At 39.2% G+C, this 27,349-nt stretch overlaps 2 protein-coding genes across 5 annotated transcripts; one reads left to right on the forward strand and one right to left on the reverse strand.

The window, feature by feature from the left end:
* Positions 1-499: 499 nt before the first annotated feature.
* On the reverse strand, positions 500-6,218 carry adra2db (adrenergic, alpha-2D-, receptor b). The gene has a single exon (XM_029442352.1). It carries the CDS (start codon positions 5,919-5,921, stop codon positions 4,650-4,652), a length of 1,272 nt encoding a protein of 423 aa, XP_029298212.1. The 5' UTR covers positions 5,922-6,218; the 3' UTR covers positions 500-4,649.
* Positions 6,219-19,292: 13,074 nt separating this feature from the next.
* On the forward strand, positions 19,293-27,251 carry simc1 (SUMO interacting motifs containing 1). 4 transcript variants are annotated; one of them, XM_029442334.1, is made up of 11 exons: positions 19,293-19,590; positions 19,699-19,822; positions 21,843-23,198; positions 23,316-23,563; positions 23,718-23,787; positions 24,116-24,276; positions 24,585-24,677; positions 24,808-24,939; positions 25,609-25,765; positions 25,974-26,094; positions 26,886-27,251. In XM_029442334.1, the coding sequence occupies exons 1-11, from the start codon at positions 19,460-19,462 to the stop codon at positions 27,095-27,097; spliced, it is 2,805 nt and encodes a 934-aa protein (XP_029298194.1). In that variant the 5' UTR covers positions 19,293-19,459; the 3' UTR covers positions 27,098-27,251. The 4 variants fall into 4 exon arrangements, with proteins under 4 accessions (XP_029298194.1, XP_029298195.1, XP_029298196.1 ...); XM_029442335.1 differs by having other exon boundaries at positions 26,010-26,094; XM_029442336.1 differs by having other exon boundaries at positions 19,293-19,822.
* The last annotated feature ends 98 nt before the right edge of the window (positions 27,252-27,349 follow it).

Consider the following 27,349-nt stretch of genomic DNA (forward strand, 5'->3'; position numbering starts at 1 on the left):
AAGAAATCAATAATTTGAAAAGACATAACTGACCGTAGAATGCTGTAATTGACCAATCAGAATCCAGTATTCAACAACGCTGTGTAATAATATGAAATGACTGTACATTATGCCTTACATATTGTATTTTTTGTGCCCCTTTTGAGCAGTGTTGATCTACCTTCACATAATGATAAGACCAGTCCATATTCTGTTTTTAGATATCTGATTTTCCATAGTATCACAGGTCATAGGTGTCCCTTTATCGGTGTGGTAACTGAGCCACACAGTGTACAAATGGACAAATGCATGGCACAGTGCAGGAGGTCTATGTATGTGTGTGTTTTTCCACATGATGACAGGAATAGAAAACAAAAGGACAAGAGAGATGCACTATGGTCCAGCAGCACATCATCCCAGTAATCTGCCTCAGTACAGGAAAGAGGAAAGCGTTAGAACGTACCAAGATCAGCACCTTCCATCATCGATAGTGAGAGAAATGCAGTGCACAAGATTTTCCTAGAAAATGAATCAGTTTATTTTGGATTTAAATATTGCCTGTGAATTGCCGGTAGAAACAAAAAAATGTTTTATATCACTGAGGAAACACATTCAATTTATAAACTACAGTGTGTAGGGATGAATACAATATATCCACTGATGTGTAAAGACGAACAACAGCAATACAATGTTCAGGAAAAACAGAACCCAAATTGTCCACCTTACATATGTTCTTCTGTACGGTACAATCTGTTTTGTGTGGTCTTTGAGGCTTTCATCAAGCTGCAAAAAAGTCTTGAATGTTCATTTCTGTTTGTAGTAGAGGAATGGTGAATCCTTTGAAACTGCAAAGATTTGAATATAAAGTGGAATGAGTTTGGAGGGAAACTTCTCTGCATACAAATTATTTTTTTCAAACAAACATACAACACTCATTGAGGAATGAAAATAAATGGTAAACATACATAGCCACATCTCTCTTTGAATAACTACCCTTTACTTTCATAACTATGTTTGAATCTAATGTATTACAAGCAACCGAACAACAGAGGAAATCAATCTGTAGATTAAATATTCTAGTTGCGCTTCGAGGGTCTAAAAGTTTTCCAACACAACTGAAATCATCGGTTACGCCCCAAAATAGTTTTCTTCAGTTACAAGAACAGACGATGGTTAAATATACTTTTGTTTGAAAGTGACAGCCACGAAGCATAATCAAATGTTTCAACCCAAACAAGAGTTTTTTGTTCAGTCAGCTTGTTGGTCTACTTTCATACAGATTTCTTCACTTTTAAAGGACAAGGGCAAAATTATATATCTCAATTTTTGACAACATATTCAATAAAAGAAAATAAGAGTAAAACCAACAATGCAGTCGTCCATCTCTTAATCATTTCTGCATTCCCCAGTCTGTCTGTGGCTCCCAATCCCAAGACCATTTGTTCCTACTAAAGCCATGAATCCTAAAACAAACAGGTCACAGGTCAGTTTAAAAGAAATACTTAAACAGATGTAGCTTTTAGCAAATGTTACTCGCGCAGGAGTAAATTATGTTTAGTCAGCTGTGGATTTGATATGTTGCTGAGTATTTACTGCAGCATGATGACGTGTGTGGCATTGAAACTACGGTGGACCACAATGATGAAGAACAATGTCACCCAATGCAACAGTGTGGCTCACAGGTGTGTTTTTAATATCTTTTGGACAACAGTGGAGCTCTATGGTACAGAGGAATAAGACAAATCTGGATACACAGAAAGTTAAATCATGATTGATTTTGATCTGCTCATTGTATAAATATCTCCCAACGTTTCCTTTAAAGCTGCAGTTTTATATATATATTTTTTAGAAATAGAAATAAAGAAATAAAAATGTCATGGTAAATCTACTATTATATCTACTTGTATGATCTTTTAAGAGGCATGGAGGATACACACGTGTGCATGCAGAGATACACAGAGTTCTCTATTTCCCTTTACACCTCAAAGTGTTTTACACCTGGTTGTTTTGTGCTAAAAACGGTACAGAGTCAGTAAACTCAATCCCACCCTTGCTACGACACCAGCTCTTCTTCTCCAGATGCACGGCCAACCGGGATTGACGGCACTTATGGCATTGCTCGCCTCCAACCCTTATCTTGTTAGAGACAATTGAAAAAAGCAATTACCTACAGATGCAGCATTGTGCCTGACAAACAATGTAGCGTAGCAGATGGACAACAAGCTGCTGCATCGTTCTGTCTATTTCGTGCTAAGATGCTTCACCCATTTGAAACATAAAGCATTTCTCGTTTGGACTATTCGGACTGCAAAAAGCCTTTTCCTCACTTCTGACCCTAAGCAGCCCTGACAGCCGGCTCTGACTGTCCACTCTGTCTCCGCTTTAAAAAAAAGCCCAAATAAAACTTTCCCTTCAGCATATATATAGCATATATAAGGAAATGTGTTGACTGTCCAGTTGGTCTGATGCTCTCATTAAGCCTTTAGAGGAAGATGTGAGAGGTTGAGGGTCGTCCCAGCTCTGCTTCTATTCCTGAAGTAGTCTCCAAGTACAGTGTGGGATAAACGAAAGGCTCGGTAGGGGAGGCCTCCAAATCAACAAACAACACTCATTTTGTCTTGAATACAAATGCAATTAGCCGAGCATTTATCTCATGAATAATGAGGCATTGTTAGGGACACGTGTTTAATCTTGTGTGAAAGTTTATGAAAATAAACATAATATAACAGGCCTAGCTGCTCTACATGTTAAGTCTCTCAATTTGGATTCAATAGATTTAACAAATCAAACCGTGTGAGGAGACATGTCTGCAGAGTGTTCACATGACTGAAAGTAACAGAAAGCACTAACAGCTGATCAAAAGCATTGGGCTCCATTATTTCTGCAACAGAGCAGATGATTAGAAAGATAATTTAATTAGGAAGTGAGATTCAACAAGGGAGTTGTACGTCTTGTCGGATAGTAATCAGGAAGAATTCTACGGAGTGCTCATGGAAATATTTCCTCCTCGGATAATGCAACAGGCTTTAAGAGCGATGGTTGTGCTGTCTAGAGAATCTAAATTATACAACATGTACACAACAACATTCAGTTACACATGTCCCAATTAACATCACTTTCAACCCAGTAATTCTTCAAGATGAAGACACAGAGTTAATTCCACCGCCTCCTGTGAGTGTGATTCGACCCAGACATTTCATTTGTTTCAAGAGTTTGTCAATCCCTATGAGATAAAGGTTATTTCCTCTCACCAGCCGCACTTCTCTCAGACTGTCTAATTATGTTCATGAATAAAATGGTGCGGCACGTCAGGAGGAAAAAGAAATGCGCAACCATCTTCGCTTTTCTTTCCCTTTATGATAACAACTCCCTCATGAATATGTCCACACCTCCCAAAAAACCATTTCATTAAACTTAAAAAGAAAATTCCTTTTAAGTAAAACACCCCTCAAACAGGGTGATTATCTTTGGCAAGGCGCCAGTGAGCCTTAGGATTGCTTTGAAGACATTCCTAAGAGTATATAAATAGTGTCTCTATCCCCAGTATCCCCCTGCAGACAATAGGCTGATCAGCATTCTTCTCACTCACCAGAGTATTTGCAGAAAAGCGCAGGAACTTCTCATGCAAGTTTCATCAAATATACATTTTCACATACACTTTAAATCCTGCATGCATCATGAAGCAACCACAGTTTGAGCCCATATGGGAAACATTGCTGTGCTGTACAAATATACCCTAACCACAACATGTATTACTTTAAACTTTTGGTTGAAGTCATCATTTGTAGGACTTTTCACAGGATAATACAGCTTAGAGCAAAGGATGACAGACTGAGGAATGTCACAGCCAGTCAAATCTATTGGAATTCATTTTTTCCAACCTTGCCAGTAGCATTTTATTTGTAAGACAATTTTAGTTTTTATGCACAATGAAATTGGACTATATAACCCATGCTTATTGACACATTACTGAGGTACTGTGAGGTGTTCCAGTGTGAGGTGGTGTGATGGTGCGGTGGGGGGGATATTTGACTCTTATCTAGGTTTGGGGGTTCATTAATAAGATATGGTCTTGCTGTAGCTTTGACAGCAGCAAGCATAAACAAATGTGTCCAAAATACCGAACATTTCTTCCACATTCTACACATGATAATACACTTAAATCAGTTTATCTATAGCCACACTCACAGCATGCTGCTTGCCTGCTTATCCCCATGCTCATAATTTATAGATGGTGGAGATTAATCTTCTTTTTATCTTACACAAAACACCTACTGTGAATCAGCCGCCAGCACTGGAATCATACATCATAATCTACAAATTCACTTAAATGTTACCCTGAAGTAGTTCTTTCCCCCTGCTTGCTACAAAGGTGAATGTTGGCAGGACTTATTACCTATATATTATAATTGTGTGGCATAAATGCATCTAATGATTGAACAACTGACCATGTTTGATGCTTGCATCAATTCTGCAACACTGAAAAATATTATAATAATGTTTTGCTGAAATTGACATTTTATTTAGACTTTTAAAACAACACTGGGTATTTATTTTTCAATATTAGTTACATTAAAATGAATTTGGGGAGGGAAAACAGACAGTCAAGAAGAATGAGCTCTAATAATATAATCCCTTCCCAGCATTGAGTTAGAACAGATTCCTTTTGTTTACGTGCGTTTAGAAGTTCTACATATGATTTTCTTGAAGGATTTCCTGAAATCTCTGTTGAAAATAGTGTATATTATGGGGTTCACAGAACTGTTGCAGTAGCCAATCCAAAAGAAAAGGTTGAAAAGTGCACCAGGGATGTAACAGCTTTCTCTGCAGATAGCATGCAGGCTGTACGTAAAGAAAAAGGGGAACCAACAAAGCACAAACACCCCCATCACTACTGCCAAAACGAAGGTGAAACGTTTCTCCCGCATCTGAGCCACTTTGGTCTTGTTGGCAGCGGCCAGCTGTTGTCGCCCAGCTGGGTTCTTCTGCTCCGGGTAGGGCTGCGACGCCCGGGCTGAAGCCCAGGAGAGACGACAGTTCTGAGGAGGGCAGCACTCTGACCCCTCCACCTTTCTCCGCTTGTTGAAGCGATGATTGCGGGGTTTAGTATCCGACGGACTGCAGCTCTCCTCCAGGTCGATGTCATCCAGCTCCCCCTGCCTCTGCTGGTGGCTGCCGGAGCTCTGGCTGCTGGGGCTCTCCGTCTCCAACCGGTCCTTCCTGACGAAACACGTCTCGGACTGAGAGGGCTGCCTCTCCAGACCGTTCTTGGCCACGAACACGGTGGAGGAGCGCTGCTTGGCAACCTTATAGATCTTACAGTAAACTAGAATCATGATGAGACCCGGAGCGAAGAAGGACACCATGCAGGAGGAGAGGATGTACCAGGTCTCATCGTTCAGCAGACACTCCCGTTCATCATGTTTGGTCATGAGAAGAGGAGGAAAGGAGATGACAGCAGATATTACCCAGACTATAACGATCATGGACTTGATGCGCTTAGGTGTCCGCTTCAGGTTGTAGCTGACCGCCTTTGTTACTGACCAGTAGCGGTCCAGGCTGATGGCGCACAGGTGCACGATGGATGAGGTGCAGAACAACACGTCAAGAGCAAGATAAAAGGCGCACCAAGTACTTCCAAAGTACCAGTAGCCCATGACCTCATTGGCGAGGGAGAAGGGGATGACCAAGGTGGCCACCAGGATGTCCGCTGATGCTAGAGAGACCAGGAAAAGGTTCTGGGGCGCACGGAGAGCCCGGCTGGTCAGCACTGCTACAATCACCAAGACGTTACCGACAATGGTCACCGAAATGATGACAGTAACCACCAGGATGATGAGCGCAGTGGCTGCCTCCGTGTGTGGTAAGCCAAGCGGTGCGTCCGTGGTGTTCTCATCCTTGGAAACGTTTCCCACCGACAGATTTAACTGGGTTAAATCCATCTTTGACCCAATTTGTCCTTTCGTATCATGTTTATTTCCTTTCCAAAACAGCTAAATCTGCGTTCGCTGAGCTGCCTTAACGCATGGCGATGTGTTGCACGTAACGCTCCTGGTCAGTACAAACCGAGTGTAGCCCACAAAAGACGCAGTACCTGCACAAATACATAGCAAACAGCAAACCCTTCTTACAGGTCCTCCAAATTTTCCTGACAGGCACACGGGATTCCGAAAATATCACAGAGTTAACAATCCAACACTCCACGAGTAGAGTCGCTCCTCTTCCGTCACTTCGTCGTGCGTAATGCTGCTTCATTTGCGTTTTGGTGAACAGCATTGCTTTGGAGACACATTGCTGAAGGAATGAATACCCACACAGTAGTGAGGTGACATCACTCCAATCCACCTCTAAACTTAAAGGGGGAGAGAGAGAGAGAGAGAGAGAGAGAGAGAGAGAGAGAGAGAGAGAGAGAGAGAGAGAGAGAGAGGATGTGCCCTAGGGCTTGTTGTGTTTGATTTTGTACACTCAGGCATTGTTGTTCTCATCTGTTTCATATGTAACTTTTCTCAGCATTACATATAGCCTAGGACCTATAGCATGTTGAAAAACACCAACAGTCTACACAATGTACCACTGAGCTTTCCATTGTAATCCATTTAAAAGATTGTAACATGTCAATGTTACTAGCAGCGCTATGACAGAGATGTTTAGGGTGACATGGCCATTAAGAGTCACTGATGGATGTAGAAGTTAAACAGCACAGCATCAGGCTTCTCTGAACTTTATCAGCCCTGCATGGCTGCCAATTAGGAGGTCATGGTTTTCAAAGGAAAGTGCAACAGTGATTGACTGATCTACACTTACAATTTGTCTGTGAAATGTAATGGTCCATTTTTCATGGTCCATTTCTCTGACAGAGGCCTAGACTTATGCACCCTCACTCTTTTTCATTATTCATACACTGTTATCTATGCTGGTACATGGGGGTACCATATACAGTCCCCTCCAAAACTATTGGAACAGCGGGGCCAATTCCATTATTTTTGCTGTACACTGAAAACAATTGAGTTTGACATCAGAAGATGAATATGAGGAAAAACAAGATCAGTCTTTCAGCTTCTATTTCCAGGTATTTACATCTAGATCTGATAAACAACTTAGAAGATAGCATCGTTTTTAACGGAACACCCAATTTTTAGGTGAGCAAAAGTATAGGAACAGAGGCTTAACATAGTGTGAAAAGTGAATAATACCTAATATTTAGTTGCAAATCCTTTGCTTAACGGCATCAAGCCTGCGACCCATTGACATCACCAAACTTTTGCATTCTTTTTTTGTGATGCCTTTCCAGGCTTATACCGCAGCCTCTTTCAGTTGTTGTTTGTTTCTCCCTTCAGTCTCCTCTTTAGCAGGTACAATGCTCAATAGGGTTTCAGTCTGGAAATTGACTTGTAAAACCTTCCACTTCTTTCCTCTGATGAACTCCGTGGTTGTTTTGACAGTGTGTTTTGGGTCGTTGTCTTGCTGCATGATGAAGGATCTCCCGATCAGTTTGGTTGCATCTCTCTTTAAATTGGCAGTCAAAATGTTTCTGTAGACTTCTGAGTTCATGTTGCTGCTGCCATCGTGTGTTGCATCATCGAAGAAGATCAATGAGCCCGTCCCAGAAGAAGCCATGCGAGCCCCAGCCATGACATTACCTCCACCGTGTTTCACAGATGAGCTTGTGTGTTTGGGTTCATGAGCAGATCCCTTCTTTCTCCACGTGTTAGCCTTTCCATCACCTTGGCAAAGGTTCATTTTTGTCTCATCAGTCCACAAAACTTTGTCCCAGAACCTTTGAGCCTCGTCTCTGTACTTTTTGGCAAATTCAAATCTGGCCTTCATGTTCTTATTGCCAATGAGTGGTTTGTATCTTCCGGTGTAGCCTCTGTACTTTTGTTCCCAAAGTCTTCTGTGAACAGTGGATTGTGAAACCTTCACCCCTGCCCTCTGGAGGTTGTTGGTGATGTCACTGACAGTTGTTTTAGAGTTTTTCTTTACAGTTCTCACAATGTTTCTGTCATCAACTGCTGATGTTTTCCTTGGTCTACTAGTTCGACGTCTGTTGCTCAGTACACCAGTGGTTTCTTTCTTCTTCAGGACATTCCAAATGGTTGTATTGGCTATGGCCATTGTTTGTGCAATGGCTCTGATTGATTTCCATCTTCAACATTGCTTGCTTTTCTCCCATAGACAGCTCTCTGGTCTTCATGTTGGTTACACCTTTAAAAATATAAATGCAGTCTGCATAGGCAAAACCCAAAGCTGAAACTGAGAGTAGACATTAAGTGCTATTTATTGTTTGAATAATCAATGCACAGGACACACCTGGGCAACAAAAAACACCTGTCAGTCACATGTTCCTATATTTTTGCTCACTTGAAAAAAGGGTGGGTTCAAATAAAAGGTGCTATCTTCTAAGGTGTTTATCAGATCTAGATGTAAATACCTGGAAATAGAAGCTGAAAGACTGATCTTTTTTTCTCATATTCATCTTTTGATGTCAAACTCAATTGTTTTCAGTGTACAGCAAAAATAAAGGAATTGGCCTCGCTGTTCCAATAGTTTTGGAGGGCACTGTACCTGCTGCTGAAAAGCTTGCATAAGGTCTAGTCGTACAACATGTACGCAGCCAGTTGTAGAGCCTGGGGATATTTATCAGTCAGGAGTGAAACAAAAAGACACACACAAGCGCACCCAGGGGTCATTGTGAAATAAAACTATGAAATATAAATAATGCTGAGCGGGTGAGTCCTGCAGCTATGCTCACCAGATGCACTTTGCTAATTTTGGATTTGAAAAATAATCTATTTTGTAAAGTAAATAGCATCTGCCGGAAGTCTGTTAGTATGGGATTTAGAGTCAGGCTTAAATCTGTTCGATGGATGCCAACATTAACGTTAGTGTTTGCGTGTGCGTCTGTGTTCATCTTTGAAAGTGAGTTGTCTGGAGGCTGAGCATCCTTTAGTGGCTGCAGTGAGACGAAACACTGATGTAGATTTGGAGGAGGAGGAGCAGGAGGAGGAGGAGGAGGAGGAGGAGGAGGAGGATTCCTCGCAACATAAAAAAACAGTGAAGATCATCTAAAGGGTGAATGTCACCATATATCAGTGGTCTGCAGACATACCCTTAAGGGTCTACCTGCTGCATAAAAACATACAAAACACTGACCTTAGTAACCAACGTCCTCCAACACAAACATGCTCTTTACAAGCAGCAAAACAGAGTTATTTTGTGTCTGACTTTATAACCTGCGGGGATTCAAGAATTTACATACAAATATAATTATAACAAATGACCTCGTCTTGTTATGCAATCATTTGATGGAAGATGTAATTACACACATTTCCTGTATTTTATCAGTTTTAATTTTAACCTTAAAGGGATGTTAAGAAATGTATGGATTTGTTCCAAAGCAGAGGACACACAAAGACAAAAAGTGATACTTAAGACTTATACTACTTACGTAATTATACTTAAGATAACTTGATATAATATCTATATATATGTATATGTATGTATGTATGTATGTGTATATATACTGTATATATATATATATATATATACATATATATATATACAGTATATACTAAGACCAATACTTTACTTTCTGCACCTGTAACATTTCTCATGGCAAACAGAAATATTCTAACAGTTCTGAATCTTCCTGCTTGCAGGTGTTGACAGCATCCAGTCAAAACAACAACAAAGTGTTTTGTCTTGTTGGTGCACAGGTCTTACTTTTGTTCAAGACAAATGTTCAGGACAGAAAGAACCAAACTGTCTCTACAATACTGTTTCTAATTCAAAACTTGATAAGTGCAGAATATTTCATTTACATAATGCATATCACTTAATATCTCTTGAAGCAGAAAGTCACTGCAATGTCCTTTGTGTTATGAAGTAATGCAGAACTCACTGGCACCGACACACACACCTTCCTATGTTTCATACATAAAACATTGCATATGTGCTGAACATGTACTGTATATTTTAAAAAAGAAAGAAAGAAAAGGAGAAAAAAGGCAAAGGCATGAAAACATGCAATTATCCACAGTGTGTAATAGACACTTACATATACTCATATACTTAGCATACACTGCATATCACAGAAAAATAATCACTCAGTCTTCCGTACTTTCTATTTCGAGCAATACAACAATACCCAGCATCCTGTCAGTTTAGATCCAGCTTCCTGTTATGATGCAGTCACCACACCTAATGAGGGGTGTACATGCCTGAGGTTCCCTTCTCTGTGTGGCTAAAGATTTTCACACAAATTAAGAAATTACACAACCAATCATTCAAACAATTACAGTTTCCATTTGAAAGTAAAAAGCATCATCGAATGGGAAAACGTATTATGTTTTTAGCATGTTACGTTTGACATCTTTGTGACAAGCATGTGCCCTCTGTGACGCACATGCCAGATTCCTTTACTGTCACAATTTAAAATATTAGAAGGATTAGCAGTCACAGATGTAGGGAGCGGGATTTTTTTTTTAGAGTCACTCGAATAGCTTTAATTGTTTCAACTCATCAATCATTAGATATGGACCGTGATTTGACAACTTGTCCCCCTGCCAGCAGGTAATGTGTTAAGTGACACATCTAAAAGTGTGTTGTATATGCCGAGGCTTGAAGGAGACTACCAAGAGAGGTTGCCACTTCTGATTAGCCTTCGTGGGTAGTACAAATATGGTATGCTGACACATGATGATGCTGATAACACTGTTTACAGGCCATACACCACTGTGTGGATAAAAAGATCCCTGAGATGGCAGTCATATTCAGAAGTGACTGACGGCTGTTTCTCTCGGTGCCTCAATCCTCTTACCTTCCTGTTTTCTTCCGAGGAGACTGTTAAGGCTGGTTGTGAGCCGAACCCACTACTGCGTTATATAACGTTCCAGGAATAAATGGCCTGAGGTGGTGTGTGAAAAATCTCAGATGGCAGGTGATTTATTATAGTAAACATTTTCTTCAGGGAATTCAGCCTGCCGAAATTCAGCTAGGACCCCATATGATTACTGTATATGCATAATCGTGTGTGTGTGTGTGTGTGTGTGTGTGTGTGTGTGTGTGTGTGTGTGTGTGTGTGTGTGTGTTACAGGATCCTTGGCTCTTGTTGATGTATATACTTGTGGGAGATGGCATACAAGGAAGTGGGAGAGGACTTTGTGTGTGTGTCTCAGCCTCGCTGTGATTCACATGTTCTTTTTTCAGAAATCTCACATCGTTCCACATCTCCCACCTTCTTCAAGTGTTGCTATTGCTGTCAGTAGGCCTGGCAGGTCTGGATAAATACATGACTGCTGACCTTTATTGTGTCCCAAACAAACAAGATTTGCAGTTTTTTACACAGCTTTAGACATAGCTGCACTTGAATTTAAAAGCATGAACGCGTTAGTGAAGCATGAAGGTCACACATTTCACAGATGGAAATCTTTATCTCAAATTTCAGCTGAAGTTTGGCATAGCTTTTTATCAGGGAAGTCATTGAGGCTCAAAGGGCAATAAACATATTAGCAATTATTTAAATTGCCTTTTTTTGTTTAAATGTTGGCTCTTTTATAGTACTTTTAAACACTTACGCAGGCATGCTGTTAGTTTTGTAGATCATTAAAATGTCCCTGAAACTGGAACTGATCAACTTGTTTCATCAGCTGCTCTCTGAATTGAAATGTAGTATAAAGGGCTTCATTTTTGCTAAAGAGCTGTAATGGTTGTGCACACATTCAGCAGAGGAAGGAGCTTTTAAAACTTACTTCCAAGTCCCTGAAGAATAAGCTTCCTGCAAAAACACTTCAGTGAATGAGATGCTCCATCTCACTTTTAAGAGAAAAAACACTGGTTAAAAGTGGCACATGTTTGGTGTGGTTATCTTTCTTGTTGACTGGTAGCTGGAGCTGAAAATGAAGAAAAATGGATGAGGAAGAAGAGGCAACATGTGCGTATGAGGGCAAATCAAGCCTTATGGTGGAATCAATTCACTATGCTGTAAGTTTTGGAAAGATTTTCCAAATTCACCTCATTAACAGCGAGTCAGAACTCACTGATGACGCACAAGACATTATGATTTGATCACTGTAACAAACTATGAAATATGAGTTATCAGATGACATACACACATTTCACATGATAAAGCACAATTGTTCAAGGAATGAATGAAATGAATGAACTAAACGTACAGCAAGGCCTGAGGACTTGACACAGAAACAATATCAACTCTGTACTTTAGAACTGCTGGTGGCTCTAGCAGATACATCAAGGGATCACTGGGGACACTAGTGACATAGAAAATGACATAAGAAAAACAAAATCTGTTTGATATGAAATCTCCTAAAGGCTACACATTAAAGCCGCAAGTCACACTGTTTTTACATACATAACACACAGTGCATAGAGTGCATAATGGCCATTGTTGGCTTTTTATTTCATACAATAAGATCCAGAGTTTTATGTCAAGTTTATTCCAATACAATCATAAGAGGCATCTAAGATCAGATTTATAATGTAACCATAGCTTTCCTTTGAACAGAAATTGTAACTCACAAGCTTCAAACATGCATGAAATAAATCCTGTGCTATAAAAATAATCTATGATTTGAAGGTTTTTTTGTAATATTGGACTGTGCTAGAGCGACTTGGTCCCCGAGAGAACAAGTCAAAGTCCGAAGGAAGGAACCGTGCTGGGCTTTGAAGCAAATCTTCATAGTGTACAAACCGTGGAATTACAACTGACAGGTCTGTCATGTATCATGTGTCATTGGGCCTAAAAATACTTTTTCCTGTAGACCTATTGGAAAAGAAACATCTGTAAATCAGCGAATAGGTTAAAAAGAAATGTTATAGCTAAATCCACTTTCCAGTACAAACACCTCCAGCCTTTGTACGCCCTTTTCTCAATCTCTTTTTTTTTTTAAGTCTTCTTCAATATAGCATGATGTTAATTTTGTAATTTGTGGTCCCATTCAAGGTATGCTTTAGGGTGTGGTTACCTTGTGATGGCAGGTCGCTACCAAGGGCGTTGTAGGAGCCAATTAGCGCTCCTGCTATAAGTAGTAACCAATGTTTGGTGACGGTGGTGTTCCGCCGGAAGGTAAACTGTTTTTGACCACATACATACACGGACACACATACACAAGTTGGCTGAGGTAGCGTTTGCTCCACCAGGCTAACTTATTGTGTGTCTAAATGTCATGTTATGTTTGCTGATGGAACAAGAAATAAACGGACTGAGTGTTCAATCGAGAGTTTGAATCGGAATCGTTATTCAGCAGACACGACCATAAGTGCGTCAATTAGTGCAACAAAGTGGAACCCCAGTGGGTTAAAGCGTTGACTTACCTCCACAGGCGTTGTCCGGTCTGGTTGTTGTCCCTGTTTTTGTCTCACAACTTTAACCCTTTCACAGAGGGCTTTCAGTTTGTGAAAATGAATGGTAACCTTTTGGTTGCCTAAAAATGCCTTATTCTGTGTTTGGTTGTACTTAGCTCTACCTCTCGTGTCACTTCTGGTTGCAAAAAAACAAGATGGTGACGTCCACAATGCTGAACTTTAAGTGTCAAAACGGCAGTCCACAAACGAATGGGTGACGTCACGGTGACCCCATCCACTTCTTATATACAGTCTATGTTCATGCCCCACTGAGCAACTTCAGGTAGGAATGATAGAAATGAACAGGGCCCTGCCTCGAAAGCTGTGTCCAGTTCTCTATATACGTCCATGCTCAGTCCTCTGAGATAGCGTCCAGTAGTTCCTGGCAACAGTTTATATCCAGTGAAGGTTCTGTTGTGACATCCATCAGCCTCTGAGGTCACATATTGCAGAGTGAGTCATTGGGCTCTGGTCCACCATCAGCCTTCTCTGTCTCTGGACCTGGCACACTCTGCCAGTCAAATGAACCTTGTTAGGGCTACTGTGCTGAACCACAAGCAGAGAAAAAGCCAGGGACTAAATTTGAATTTGATGGCAGGATGTGTGGCAGGCATGGCCTAAACAACCAAGCATGATATGGATGTGGACAGCAACACAGAATAATAAAGAGGTTGTTGTTGGATACTTTTCAGACAGCATCCCTGTGTTACTCATGCCTGTCTAACTTTGTCAGACGTCTTTCTCTTGTTGTCTCTTTCATGTTCTCATGCCTCTCTCTCCCTCTGTCTCTCCTGTTGTCACTCTCATGGAAATGAGATGTGACTCTCTGCCCTGGACCATCTGCTGTTTTTTTCTCTCACTGAAATTGACCTGATCACAAGTGATCTGACTGAGTCATTTGAAAAGGGGATTATGGTTTAAACACCATTGGTGTAAAGTATCCAAGTACATTTACTAAGGTGCAGTACTTTAGTGCAATTTGAGATACTTGAACTCAACATTACATGCTACTTAGTACTGAGCCTATACCCCACTACAACTCAGAGGGAACTATTTACTTTTTTACTCTCCTACTTTATTGGACATACTGTATATGGTTACTACTTTTTACTACTGATTACGTATTAGGCTACATTTAAAAAACATATAAGCATATCATATCATAATACATTCTTTTTAAATAAACCAGTGGTTCCAAACCTTTTATTGGCTTGTGACCATTCACAAACAATTATTTCCACCTATCAGTGATTTCCCCTTTTAAATGTCTCAGATGGTTTCATTTAAATGTTTGTGGTGCAAAAAGATCAAACTATCCAAAGTAAAGATTAGAAAAAACTCAAAATACATCATTTTTAAATCATATAATGTTTAGTAGAATGTAAGACTCACCTCGCAGCTGCACAGATTAACCTTGTGACCTTTGAAAGGGGCTAGGTTAAACATTATTCCTCTATTAAAAACTGTCGCTCTGTAGCAAGTGTACAAGTTGTTGGTATTCATTTTTAATTCTTTGATCAGTCATGCAAATACTAGATTTGTCTCGAGGTATTAATGACGTTGATTCCACGCTCAAAACTGTTAAGACATTGATTTTTTTAAGAGACTGGATTTTCCACAGAAGATATTTGATGTCCGATTCTTAAGTTATTAATTCTCTGCTAATTGTGATAAGACAGCAGATATGACCCCTGACAGTGGAGGTGTCACAGAGGCTGGACTGTCTGGCTGGGACAGGATACAGTTATTATCTTCTCAGTACACACACAACGCTGTGTTACTAGATCCCCCTTTCTGCTGGCGTTATCTCATATCTGAGGCTGAAACTACTTGTCCTCAAACTGACTAATGATTCTATCACTGTTAGCAACCGTTTTATGCTCAGGCATGTTGTTGAACAATATAATGTTTTATACCCTGCTATGTCCCAGGAGAACCTTTAAACTTAAAGTATACAAGCTCCTCCATGTGCAAAGTAAGTCTTACGCCTTGACGCAAATGCTCATTCACTAATTCTGTTCTTTAAAAACTGTCTGGAGCTTTAAGATAAGACTTCTTTTCAAAATTCTTGAAAATAAACTTGGTGGAGTGGTGATGTTTTCCTGATGGATAATAACTGCTCCCAAATTTCTTTGCTGCCTGGTCCTTGTGGGCCTCCATATGCTGTGAGAATCTGATACAGCCCAAAGCAAAAAAGGAAAATTGTATTAATTTTCTTTGCTGTAAAAAATACTTTTATTTTCATGGTGGATTTAATTTGAGGAACACATGTTGTATTAGACAGCCGATAAATACTGAAACTTTACCAGCACAAGATTGTTTTTTATTTTGCAATATATGTGCAGTGCACTCAACAAACAGACAACAAGCCGCAGTCAGTGGACCAAACCATACTCAGAGTAAGTCTCATATCTGCCCTTCACTTTTGACTAAGCATGAAAATCCAGTTGATGTACAGAAAACTAAAGCGACCTGAGAATGTCTCTCTTGAAAAAAGTTTTATTAGAAATGACAATACCACTCTCATATCTATCCGTTAAATATAAGGATACAGCCAGGAGTTCATCTTAGCCTCGCACACAGACTGGAAACAGAGACAGGTAAAGTTAACACAATATATCTTAAGGGGAGACAGCAGGTGAATAGGATAAACATTCCACCTGATAGATATCACCATACAACTCCCCCCAGTTGATTAATTACATTAAGACAGTTGTTTTTTGTATTATTAAGTTTTCTAAAATTGTATGTTTAAATATTCAAAATAGGCATTACCTGATGTGTTCATTTGAAAACATTTCCAGAACAGAAATCTGAACATTGGGTAAAGCTAGGTTCCAAACTCTTGTTACATTTAGTTGACATTGAGTCAAAGGTTTTTAGATATTTATTTTTGTCACTCCAAAAATCAAAAAATATTGTCAATAAAAAAAATGGAATACAATGTTATAAAAATCAGGCTATGAATGATGAAGGAAAACCGCTCTTTACGAACCTCATGAATATAGATAGAAATTAAACTTGGGAGATATCTCGCTCAGATTATGAGAAAAAATTAATTAGGAGAAAACGGCCTATAGAGAAATGTATTGTAAAGTCTTATACATTTTGAAAGACGCTTCAGGTGAATAGAACATTTAACCCTATCTATCACCATGAAACTTTTCTGAAATGTTTCCTTTCTTTTATAACACATAAATTGTAGCACCAGTCCAACAGTAGGCACTTATCACAATATTTAGTTGGTTGAATTCCAGATTACGAATTTTGATTTCACAGCCTGCTTTGAAAAGAAAGACTTGTGCAGTTTTCTGTTTTTTTCAGTCCAATGCTATTCGCAGATCCCCTTAAACAAGTCTATCTGAAGCCAGCTGGCCTCATATCTGACATCACTGGTTCCCAATGCAAGCAACTACTAATGAGTATAGACATGCTTTTGTTCACCTTTTAAAACAGGAAACTGCATGCTCTGCTGTTGATAAAGTATTTCATCCTTAATCTGTGTCCATGTACGAGCAGCAGAGTGTTTGGGGGTTCATCTGGGATTTCAAATATCATCCAGAGCTCTCCCTCTCTGTCTAATTGAACTTGGACCATCTTTTCCAGCTGAATAGGTTTGACGTTGTGGCAATAGTTGTGTTCCCAGAACTAATAAACTGAACACAATTATACAGACTGACTGACAAATATGATTTGTACTTTGTCAGAAAAGTATAGCGTAGTCTGTTTTCAAACTGAAGCGAAATGTGTGCTCCAGAATTGATAGCATTTTGACAGCACAATAGGATGATTTGCAAGGCACAAAATTAACATCTACCACTTATATACACACACTTTATTTTATTTCTCTGCATAACCTTCCTTATAAAGTCTTCACGTTGCTCAATAGGTGTCAGAAGGCTGTCTATGTCTGATTACAATGACTCATTCTGTATGATATTCCTCACAACGCTTACTGGTTGAAGGCATCTGAGGTTAAATACATGAGAATGTGGTAAACATCAAGCACAAGTTACAGAATACTATTTTCTCTTTTCCTGGAATATCTGCTGTCCACAACACATGCATTTAAAAACAAAAACAAACAGAACATAGAAGTAACTGTGCTTTAAAATATGTACTGAAATGATAAGCAAGGTTGTGAGCTGAGAACAGTTAAGGGTGCAAATTGTTTAATATGTTTACAGTGTTCTTATCAACTCAACACGCCTGTATGTGTGCATGAGTGGCAGCTCCCCATCAAAAGGAAGCAGCTTTAAGTGAAGCCATGCCCAACTAAACACTTAAAGCTCTCGACCATGCTTATAACAGGAAAGTATGCTGGTAAAATAACATGTAATGTGTCATCTGTGGATGGCTTACACATAACGAAATGTATTATCTGTTCTCTTCAGCCTACACAACACTGATACTATGTTTGTATCATTATAACACAAGGATGTGTCAGACACTGTGAGTCCAGTGGGTCCACAGAGTATCAGAAATGCATCCCCAGGGATCAGAGAAGTATGAGGAATACAGAGTAAGCAGACGTGTCTCACTTCATGTCGTAACAGAGCCTCAACAAAGAGCCTCTTTGCAAACACATTTGCCTGGCTGTGGACAGCCAAGCTTAAAATAAAATTAAAAAGGAATCTGATCTTGATTCAGGTATTTTTCTGAGCTTTGTTTAAGTAGTTCTGTTTACAGTTACATTTGAAAGAATCTTCTATGAGGAATGCAGATGTTTGATTTCTAGAAACCATCCTGTGTAGGTTATATGGACATGTTTGACACATTTCAAAATCATTTGCACAGCATGAGTGCACTCCAGTGGTGAAGTGTGAGAATACATATTGTCACACAACTCAACGTAGATAGAGGAGATTTGATGTTTATTTATGTGTGGATTTATTACAGCAAACTAGTTCTATGGCATATTATGAAACACATCATTTCAGTAACTTAATCTGGTTAGTAAGACACTTCACTTCACTCCAATAACTACAGCGACTGGGACGAAACTACACTAACTTTTTCTTTGTTTCTTTGTTCTCTTCAGTAAGAATTGTAATAGTTATTGTAACTAATATGTCAAATAACAGCAAATAAACAAGAGACAGATGTTTTAAGGAGAGCCTTTAAGTTTTTCATGTTAGTCATCATGACTGCATTTTGGTTGACTGTTTTAAAAAGAAAAATAATACAAATATCTAGGCCTACTTTTACTATAATATTGACCCAATATATCAATTTGTCAGAATTTCTAAATGTTGCACGTTTATCAGTAAAGAGCTTCAATAGACCTTGTTCACAGCATACATTATGACTTGTCATAGTAGGGAAAACACAGATATTACTGCAAATACATTATTGGATCTACAGAATAAATCCAACAGCCTTTAGAGTGGAGGCGTGTCAAATACTGATGTATTGTAATACACCATAGGACATATATTATATTGTGTTTTCTTTTAATACATTTAAAAAAAGATTATCTAGTCTACTTCCATGGTGCTTTGTTTTGTGTACAGGATTTACAAAATGATTACATGTTTAGGCACACCTATTTCTGTTTACCCTCTGATGCCTAATGAGGGTGAAATTAAATGATTAGTCCAACAGAAACACAATGAAACAGGCAAAGAAAATACCCTGGTACAATATACATTAATATAGTAGCAAGGAAGGCAAATGTGCAGGGGTTAATACATCTGCAAAGGGGTGATGGACGTAACAAGCATATTTCAACCGATTTAAATGGAGTTAGGTTTAAAGTCACTGTGATGGGCATATGTGATTTGGAAAAATACAATTAGTAAATTAAGTTTGCGTAGGACTCTTATTTTAATTATAGGACAGGTTTCATTGGTGTTAATGATGGCAGGCTGAGCCCTCACACTCCAGAACAGTAGGTGGAGATATAGCTGGTTGTGATCCGCCATACTACAGAAGAAACATTTCTAGAAAAAACAGGAAGCGTAAATGTTCAGATGTGCGAGTCGAATCAACTGGACGTTGTGTCATTGGATTTGTTGTTCGGATGTAGCTTGGTTCTAAACTAGACAACGTTAGCCCCGTGAAATATGAAGATCTGGCCAGATTTAAAACCACCGAGAAGAAATAAAGAAACAAAGAAATGCCACGAGTCCTAAGGTTAACTTTACATGCCTCATTAGCTTGTTTTATACAAAACATGATGGGGAGTTGCACATCAACGTTAGCTCTTCCTTCTTCAGGACTGTGGCCACTACCATGGGTCTGCTTAAGGTAATGCTTTAGTGAGCTTGCTAACATTACTCAACATTAGCTACTGAAGTTTCTGTCTCGTATGAAGTTGAAAGAGTGAGGAGAAATGGATGATGTGGTCACTCTCAGTTCTGACAGTGATAAAGACTCTGATGTGGAAATTATCGGCTCCTTTTGTAACGTTATGACCAAAGCGGATCCACTGCCTCTGTCGGCTGTGCGAGTTGACGTTGATTCCGTCAACGTCCCAACGGTAAGCTAACACACTAGCTACTCGACGGTTTGTGTAGAAACTGTTGCGAACTAACTTTTAATATCCTCAAAATGTCGTTGCAGCTATGGCTAGTTGACTTAACGTACCTTAAACCGAGAAAACGACCCTATATTTCAGGTACAGGATGTCCAGAAGTCCTCAGTCAAATAGATAAACTTCAAATAGCCTTTCTCTTCTATCTTTTGTCCAGGTTAGGCTATCAGATTAAAGCTAACGAGCCATTACAATATAGCAAAAGCCCAATATGTTATTGCATCTTCGTGTTATTATAATGCACAAAAACAACTTTAATTGAGCAAAAATACTTATTGTTTTGATACTATACTGTGTTCGATTATGATTTCAATGCTAGCTATGTGGCTTTAAACTGCTAGCATAATCTTCCCAAACCTGGCTATCATAAGTCAATGTGTTAGTTATTATGTATTACGTTATCCATATGCTTTATGGCGTGTGCTCCTGAATGTAACATTTTAAAATACTTTAATTGTATTAGCTAACATTGCTTTACTTTAAAGATATTTCAACATGTAGCCTACTATATTATAACAAATAATTTGTAACTGTATACCTTCTTAAAATTGTGGGTTTTCTATTTACAACAAAAGTGTAAAAGTGTCAGGGACTTATAAACCTTAGTCAGTTAAGTTGCATCCAACACATAGCTTCCATGTGTGCCATGGGCCATTTAAAGACCATGCTAAAACACACTTTTTATTCACCAGCTGACCAGAGGCCTGAACTACAAAGCGAGTTCAACATACCCAGAATACCTTTGTGTTATGTGGCTTAACTAACCCCATCAACCTGAGATCCCGCTTGACTCGTTATCAACTGTGTAAATAAATCCAGGGTTTCTCAATCTGGCTATGACCACGGTCACATATAAGGAGGAGGGTTTGCAGCATATGGCCAATCACAAGTGTAGACTATTGTCCTGTCAGCAGTGTCATATTTTACAAATGAAGCGTAAACTACACTATTTGACAAATATGAAGAAGTTAAGCATATAATCCTGGCTAAAAGTAACACAGATAAATGTAGGAACAACAGATGGCAAAACATCTCCAACCAGTGTGAAAGTGTAAGTAATAATAAGATGTATTCTTATAGAATACAATATACTTTATTCATCCTCTTGGGGAAATTATGATAAAGTATCTTGTATTATATAATAATACATCCAAGCAACACCTTCATTTAATGGAAAACACAAATGTAATTATAGCGAGATCTACTTCGTGCCCTAGATGGGCAGACAGTGATATCATATATTTATTATTTCCTGCATTTAGCAGTTTAAATGCTGTTGCTTTTTGCCTAGATTATCACTATATATAGCCTATAACGTATTTGTGTAATATTATTTTACAATCCACAGCTGTGATTGGTCAGCAGGCAGTGCTGTTACACAAGTTGATCTCTTATCACGAACAAAACCTGCTCCGGAGCAGTTTAGGTGTGCAGCATACTGTAAATCACCCTGATGATCTAACCCGGTTAGAAGTGAACCACTGTCGTAGGACTGAAAACCCCAGCAGGGTTAACCCTGAAGTTACCTCGCAAACCCCAAATCCTTCTTCGTAGTACAGGCCTCTGGTGTCATAATCAATAGTGGAATGGTCATAACAAACAAATGTACGTTTGTGTAAGATTCAGTATTGGAAATTGTGACTTTGCCTGTAAAACCTCTGTGTCAACCTCTTGAGACATTGCAATATTCAAAATGTAGATCCAGAGAAATTATGGAAACAGTGCTTCTACATTTATCATATCATTTTACACACATACTATGTTTACTTGGTCTTAAAGCAATACTACAGTAGCACTTGCACTTATTTTGACTAATAGTCGGACCAAATAATCATAGTCTTTTGAATAGGTGAGGAGAAATGTGTTTATACTGACAGATTCAGAAGCCATAATGGTCTTCTCTGTATTTATTTAAGCAACCACAACATGTATTGACATTTTTTTCCTTTTATTTGTCCTTTTCCAGCTTTATATTGACCTCACAAATCCTAGATGGACTCTTCCAGAGCTGAAGTTGCGCAAAAGACAAAATTCCACTTCCTTGAAAGTGGTAGACTTGACTGAGACCAATGTAGCAAATGCGACAAAACAGAAGATAGGGTATTTGCCACCAGATGTCTCTCAAATGAAAAAAGAAAGTACAAATAAAGATGAAACTTCAAACTTACAAGAAAGCTCTTCAAGAGACCCAACTGTATTTGAACTACAGCTGCAATGTGGTAACTTCAAGCCAAAGATGAGAATTTTGGATTCTCAAACACGACACCAAAAGCAGACAGATAAAGCACATCGTCGCACAGCATTTGTAAAATTAAGACGATTGCCTTTTCTTGAAACTCTTGTCACAGAACAGAAAACATCGAGGAGTTCTGTCGATTTAAACAAAGATTGTACAAACATGTCACTCCACCACAGTCAACAAGACTATGCTATTGAAACACCAGAATGCAATAGTAATTTAAGCAGAACTACCACACCAAATGGTCCTCACATGGATCCCTCACTGGATGAGTCTCCTCCTAGTGTGGTTGAATCTCTTATCAAACAGGACGGACAAGACAACAGTAATGAAGATACCAGCACACAGTTAAATACTAAAATATCTCAGCATCTACGGAGCCCAGCTGACTCTCCCTGCTCAGATAAATGGGTCTCTGTTGCATTCTCAAAGGAGCACGGCACTCGTGAAGACAAAAGGGATGACTTTACCTCATCCCTGTTCATCCCCTCTCCAACATCCCCCTCTTCATCTCAAGATAAAGCAAAAGGTTCCTTACAAAGAGAAGTCTCCTGCTCCAAACTAGAACAACTGGAATTAGAAAAAGCTAATTCTAAGCAAAGCTATCTCACTGATCTCTCATTCCCCCACTCTCCTTCCACTGGACCTAACCCTTCTGAGCCTTTTGACCGTGACTCTCCGTCCCACACAAGTCTCATATCTCATAACCTTATGAGCCAAGTCAACCCAACACCCACCTCTGAGCACACACTAGCTGGAAATACGTCTGAATGGCAACCGGAGGATGCTAAGGCTGATGAGGCCTCAAACAGCTCTGACTTCTTGCACTATAGCATCCCTAGTGGACCTTTTTTGTCATTGTCAAATGAGGACATGGATGACAGATCTGGGGGTGGGACATACAGAGGTGATCTGGGCATTGACAGTCCAGTGTCTTTTCTTTGGCAAGAGGGGAGTGATGGAGACGAAGTGAACAAAGAAGGCAGATTTGACATGGACTTCAGGGCAGCCAGTAGAGACGACCGGCAGTTGGTGTGCCCAATTACACTCAGGAAAATAATGTCTGGACCAGCTCAAGCCCTGGTAAGAGACATTTCTCCAAATCTGTATATTTGTATTTTATTTTTAATTTTCTGTTGCTCTCTTTACACATATGCTATGCTGTAGCTTTTATTTTCCTTTATTTTCCGTCTTTTTTAGCTTGATGAGGAAGATGAAGGTTTTGGAACTCCAGAGGTGCTGTGCCGTCAGAGCCTGAGCCTGGTTTACAGTACCATTGATGAAAACTACACAGAAGGCACCTTGCAGCTCTTGTCTGACCTGCTACAGCCTGGTTACTATCCCCCCAGAGATATCACCAACCACCTGCTGCGTGGCGTTCTGCTCGACCCACAGTGTCCTTATCACCTCTGCGTGCAGGCCTTTAATCTGCTGATGAGGACACAGAGGTGAGGGAACCATAGGAATAAGACTTATTATAAATGTATTATTTGTAGCCTTTCCTATTCAAATTCTTGATCTGTCCTTTACCTCCTTTCTTCTACCTTGTCTCTCCCCTTTCCATTTTTAAATTCAGAGATTAAAGCTGCTTTCTGATTGCAGACACCACACAGCTGATAAAACTACAGTTCCATGGGACTGGGAGTTGTTGACCTCTGTCACGGCCAATCAGGTACTAAGATAGCAAACTGTGAATATACAGAAAAGCTGGGTGTTGTATTAATACACAGAAGCACCAGTGTTGTTGACCAAGAACACGTCGAATAAGCTTTTAGTTGCAAATTGTGAAATGGGCTTTTTAAGAACTTTTCTCGTGTGTCAATATCTTCTAAAAGCACCAGAAAAATATTGTTTCATTGTTGATATTGCCATCGGTGAAAAGACATTAAATACTTTGTTTCACTCTGCCGTAGTATGCGGCCATGTTTACAGCCGAACGTCTTTTTTGTGATTTCAGTAAACTGATATTGTCCCTATCTGTGCCCCTCTCGCTTCCTAAGGACGATATAAAGAGGCGACGGAGTGAGGTTGTGCGTATGCTCCTGGACTATGTAGTGCAGACTTTGGAGGATGACTTCCAGGCCAAACGCACCATCTCTGACCTCCACCAGTCCATCGCCAAGGCAACATTGTCATGTGATCAGCAGTTCCCTCACGTCAGGTTTGGAAGCTGTAGTTTTCTGATGCTCTTGACTTGTATTGTACTGATAGTTGTTTCTCATTAGTCTACTCTCATTTATATAACTGTGATGGACACACTATTAGAATCACCTCTCAGTATGCTTTATACTGCACAGCTAACCTACTGCAGAGTGGGCTGTGTTCACGGACTCAGAACACAAATGATCATTCCTAAACACTCGCATATTAAATACACTGCTAAATACACTCCATGTTATTGGATGTTTGCCAAAAACCCCACCTCTTTAGTTGTAAATGATAATACTGTTGATGTTGTTTTGTTTTCAGGGAGATCATCAAGTGGCTCTTTTCTGCCATTATGAAATCAACAGAGCATGGAGAGAGTAAAGAAGCAGCCAGAGAGAGGGATGAACAAATCAGGTAAATTACAAATGTGGAAATATATATTTTTATAGTGAGTTCTCATATGCATTGATGTATCATTATGGCTGCTACTATGCCTGTCTTTCATTTTTTGTTATTCACGTTTTTGTTGCGCTGTCCCGTGCAGAATGGTGTCCATCTTTCAGAGGATGCTATCCTTGGCTCTGGAGGTGGATCGTTCTCCAGCTCTAAACTCTGCCAAGCTGTCCCAGGAGCTCTTCCATATGCTCATCAGCAATACACCTCTACGAGCACACAGGTGAGGAGGAGAGATGAGACGAGCGAGGGAGGCTAGATGAACCGGTTTTGTATCACGATTAAGGGAAAGCTGAAGTGTTTCTTTTAATATACAAAGCCTACCTTTCCTTGCGGATTGTGCCACTGGAATAATCATAGACTTTTTCAAATGGTACATTCAGTATGTGATTTATAATGTAATAGATATTGCCTTTTAAATAATAGAATATAAAACCTTTAAAATTAAAAAATCCAAAATTGTGGCAATCAATATAAAAAAGTATTAATACATTTAAATGGATTCGCAAAATGATCATAAAGGCTTTTAAAAATAACTTTTTTGTTTCCCTTCATATTGCATTGGTAACGAGATGTTTTTTCTTTTAATATAAGTGTGAATAAAACAGAAACTGATCGCATGTATATTATAATAGGACACATATTTAAATGAAGTAACAAAAAGGGATACTAAAATAGATTTCCATTCATGAAATAATAATTTCAATATAGTTCACACATTTTAATTGCATTGTTTAAAGTATTTCAGCATTGTATGAATAGTCTTTAAATGCATCAATTAAGTAATTCATGATTAAACACAGAAAATAAATATAATTCTTCTAATGTCACAATGTGGCCCTTTTCCCCAGTTTTCCAAGCTATCACTGACTAATCTGTTTGTGACACCCAGGATGTTGTTGCTGGAGAGCTTGCAGAGCAAACTGCTGAGATGTAAGCTGTTGGAACATCTGCTGGACTATGCATGCCCACAGAAAATCTCTCTGCCCATGTCGCTCAGTCTTCTGCTTCACTTTTTGAAGCACTGCACTCTGACACCAGACCCTTCGGTGAATATCACTCTTGCATCTTGTTTTCATCTGTACCTTATCGCACAGCCGTTGCTCATATCTGATTTACAATGTATTGATACATTTATCAGAAAAAGATTGTTGAATTAAAGTTTAAAGAGCCTTTTTTTTTTTTACATTAATACATTTGGCGGTATCTTTGATTTATCTTTTGAGAATCTAACACTTAAAAGTTTTTCATAACAAGTGGCCATTCAATGCGATCCATGACTGTATTCACCAGGATGGTACTGCAGGGTGGCAGAGGTGGGAAGAGTTGGTCCATCTTCTCTGGATGTTGCTGCTCAGCTACAACAAGGCGATGAAAGGTGAGATGTTGGTAATTTCCACTACATTGCTACGTGAAATGTCTCCCTATAAATTCTGTAAAATTGAAGAGAACATCATTTTTGGTTGTGACTGTGAGTTTGTCAGAGGTCAGCTTTCCAGCGTTCCGCTGCCACGAAGCAGACGGTGCTTGGAGCCTGTGGGAAACCTCAGACTACAGTGAATGTGCAATATGTGATGCGATACCATATGGGATTGCACTCAGCTGTTTTTGTGGAATGTTTTTTTGTACAGCAGAGAAAGAAAAGAGGGCTAAGTTCTTACATTGATTAAAAAGATCAAACAAGAGCTGGACTATCCTGATCACCTAGTCAAATGTCTTTCCCTTTTCTCTACTAAACATTTCTTCATCATTGTATATTTCTCTGTAACTATTGGGGATGTATTCTACTGAATACATGAAATAATTTGCATCATGCTATGCCAAATTAAACAAAAATATGATAGGGGTGAATTTTATACATATTCTTAACATTAAACTGTGCTTGGTCCTTCTTCTTTGTTTACTCCTGTATTAAGATGTATGTATTATCTGTAAATTCAAAGTATATTTGTGAAAGTCTTTTAACCACTGATTTCAAGAGATGTGATCTCTCCTGGAGAATGCCTCTAATACTTGGGTTGTATTTGTTATCTAAAATAACAACGGAGAGTAAATTGAATTTCCACTCGAGGGATTAATAAAGAAAAGAGAAGTAAAAAGTAAAATGACTTTATTTGATTTTCCTTAGCCCACTTGGGTTTACTCCTAACTTTCATCTGTTATACCCAGGCTATCTGTGCAACTCAGTCTCAGAACAAAGAGGAAAAGTTGGCAACTTGGTCTACAGGCCGGATGATATGGTATCCCAGCTCGCCATTCGTGAAGCCGTGGAGGCCTTTCTTTCCAGATCCCAGGCGGACCTCGGCCAAGCCTTACCTCTCCACGTGGAAGAGTCACTCACTTATCTACAGGATCACCTGCTAGATGTCTGTCAGTGTTGAATTAAAAACGTGTTCTGCTCAGTTTCTTGGATACATTATAAAGCATTGGACTAATTTATTATTTATTTTTTTGTATAAATTGACTTGTTCAATATTTTTAATCTAAATAAAGGCCGTGCCTTGGTGGGTCTATTGAATTAAAACATATATTGAACTCTGTCTTTTCTTAATAAATGACCATATATTAACTTTTAGCCAGCAAAGATTTATATCCGTTTCTCATGAAGCACTATCGTCCTTGTATCTTGCCAT

The sequence above is a fragment of the Cottoperca gobio genome, chromosome 10 (genome assembly GCF_900634415.1).
Source record: "Cottoperca gobio chromosome 10, fCotGob3.1, whole genome shotgun sequence".
In the NCBI taxonomy this organism is placed as follows: domain Eukaryota; kingdom Metazoa; phylum Chordata; class Actinopteri; order Perciformes; family Bovichtidae; genus Cottoperca; species Cottoperca gobio.

Excerpts from the sequence above, each read along its gene's own strand:
- adra2db (XM_029442352.1), bottom strand. The coding sequence starts at position 5,921 with ATGGATTTAACCCAGTTAAATCTGTCGGTGGGAAACGTTTCCAAGGAT.
- simc1 (XM_029442334.1), top strand. The coding sequence starts at position 19,460 with ATGCCACGAGTCCTAAGGTTAACTTTACATGCCTCATTAGCTTGTTTT. Across the intron at positions 23,564-23,717 it reads CTGCTGATGAGGACACAGAG|ACACCACACAGCTGATAAAA; the intron begins GTGAGGGAACCA and ends TTCTGATTGCAG. Across the intron at positions 24,277-24,584 it reads CAGCAGTTCCCTCACGTCAG|GGAGATCATCAAGTGGCTCT; the intron begins GTTTGGAAGCTG and ends TTTTGTTTTCAG.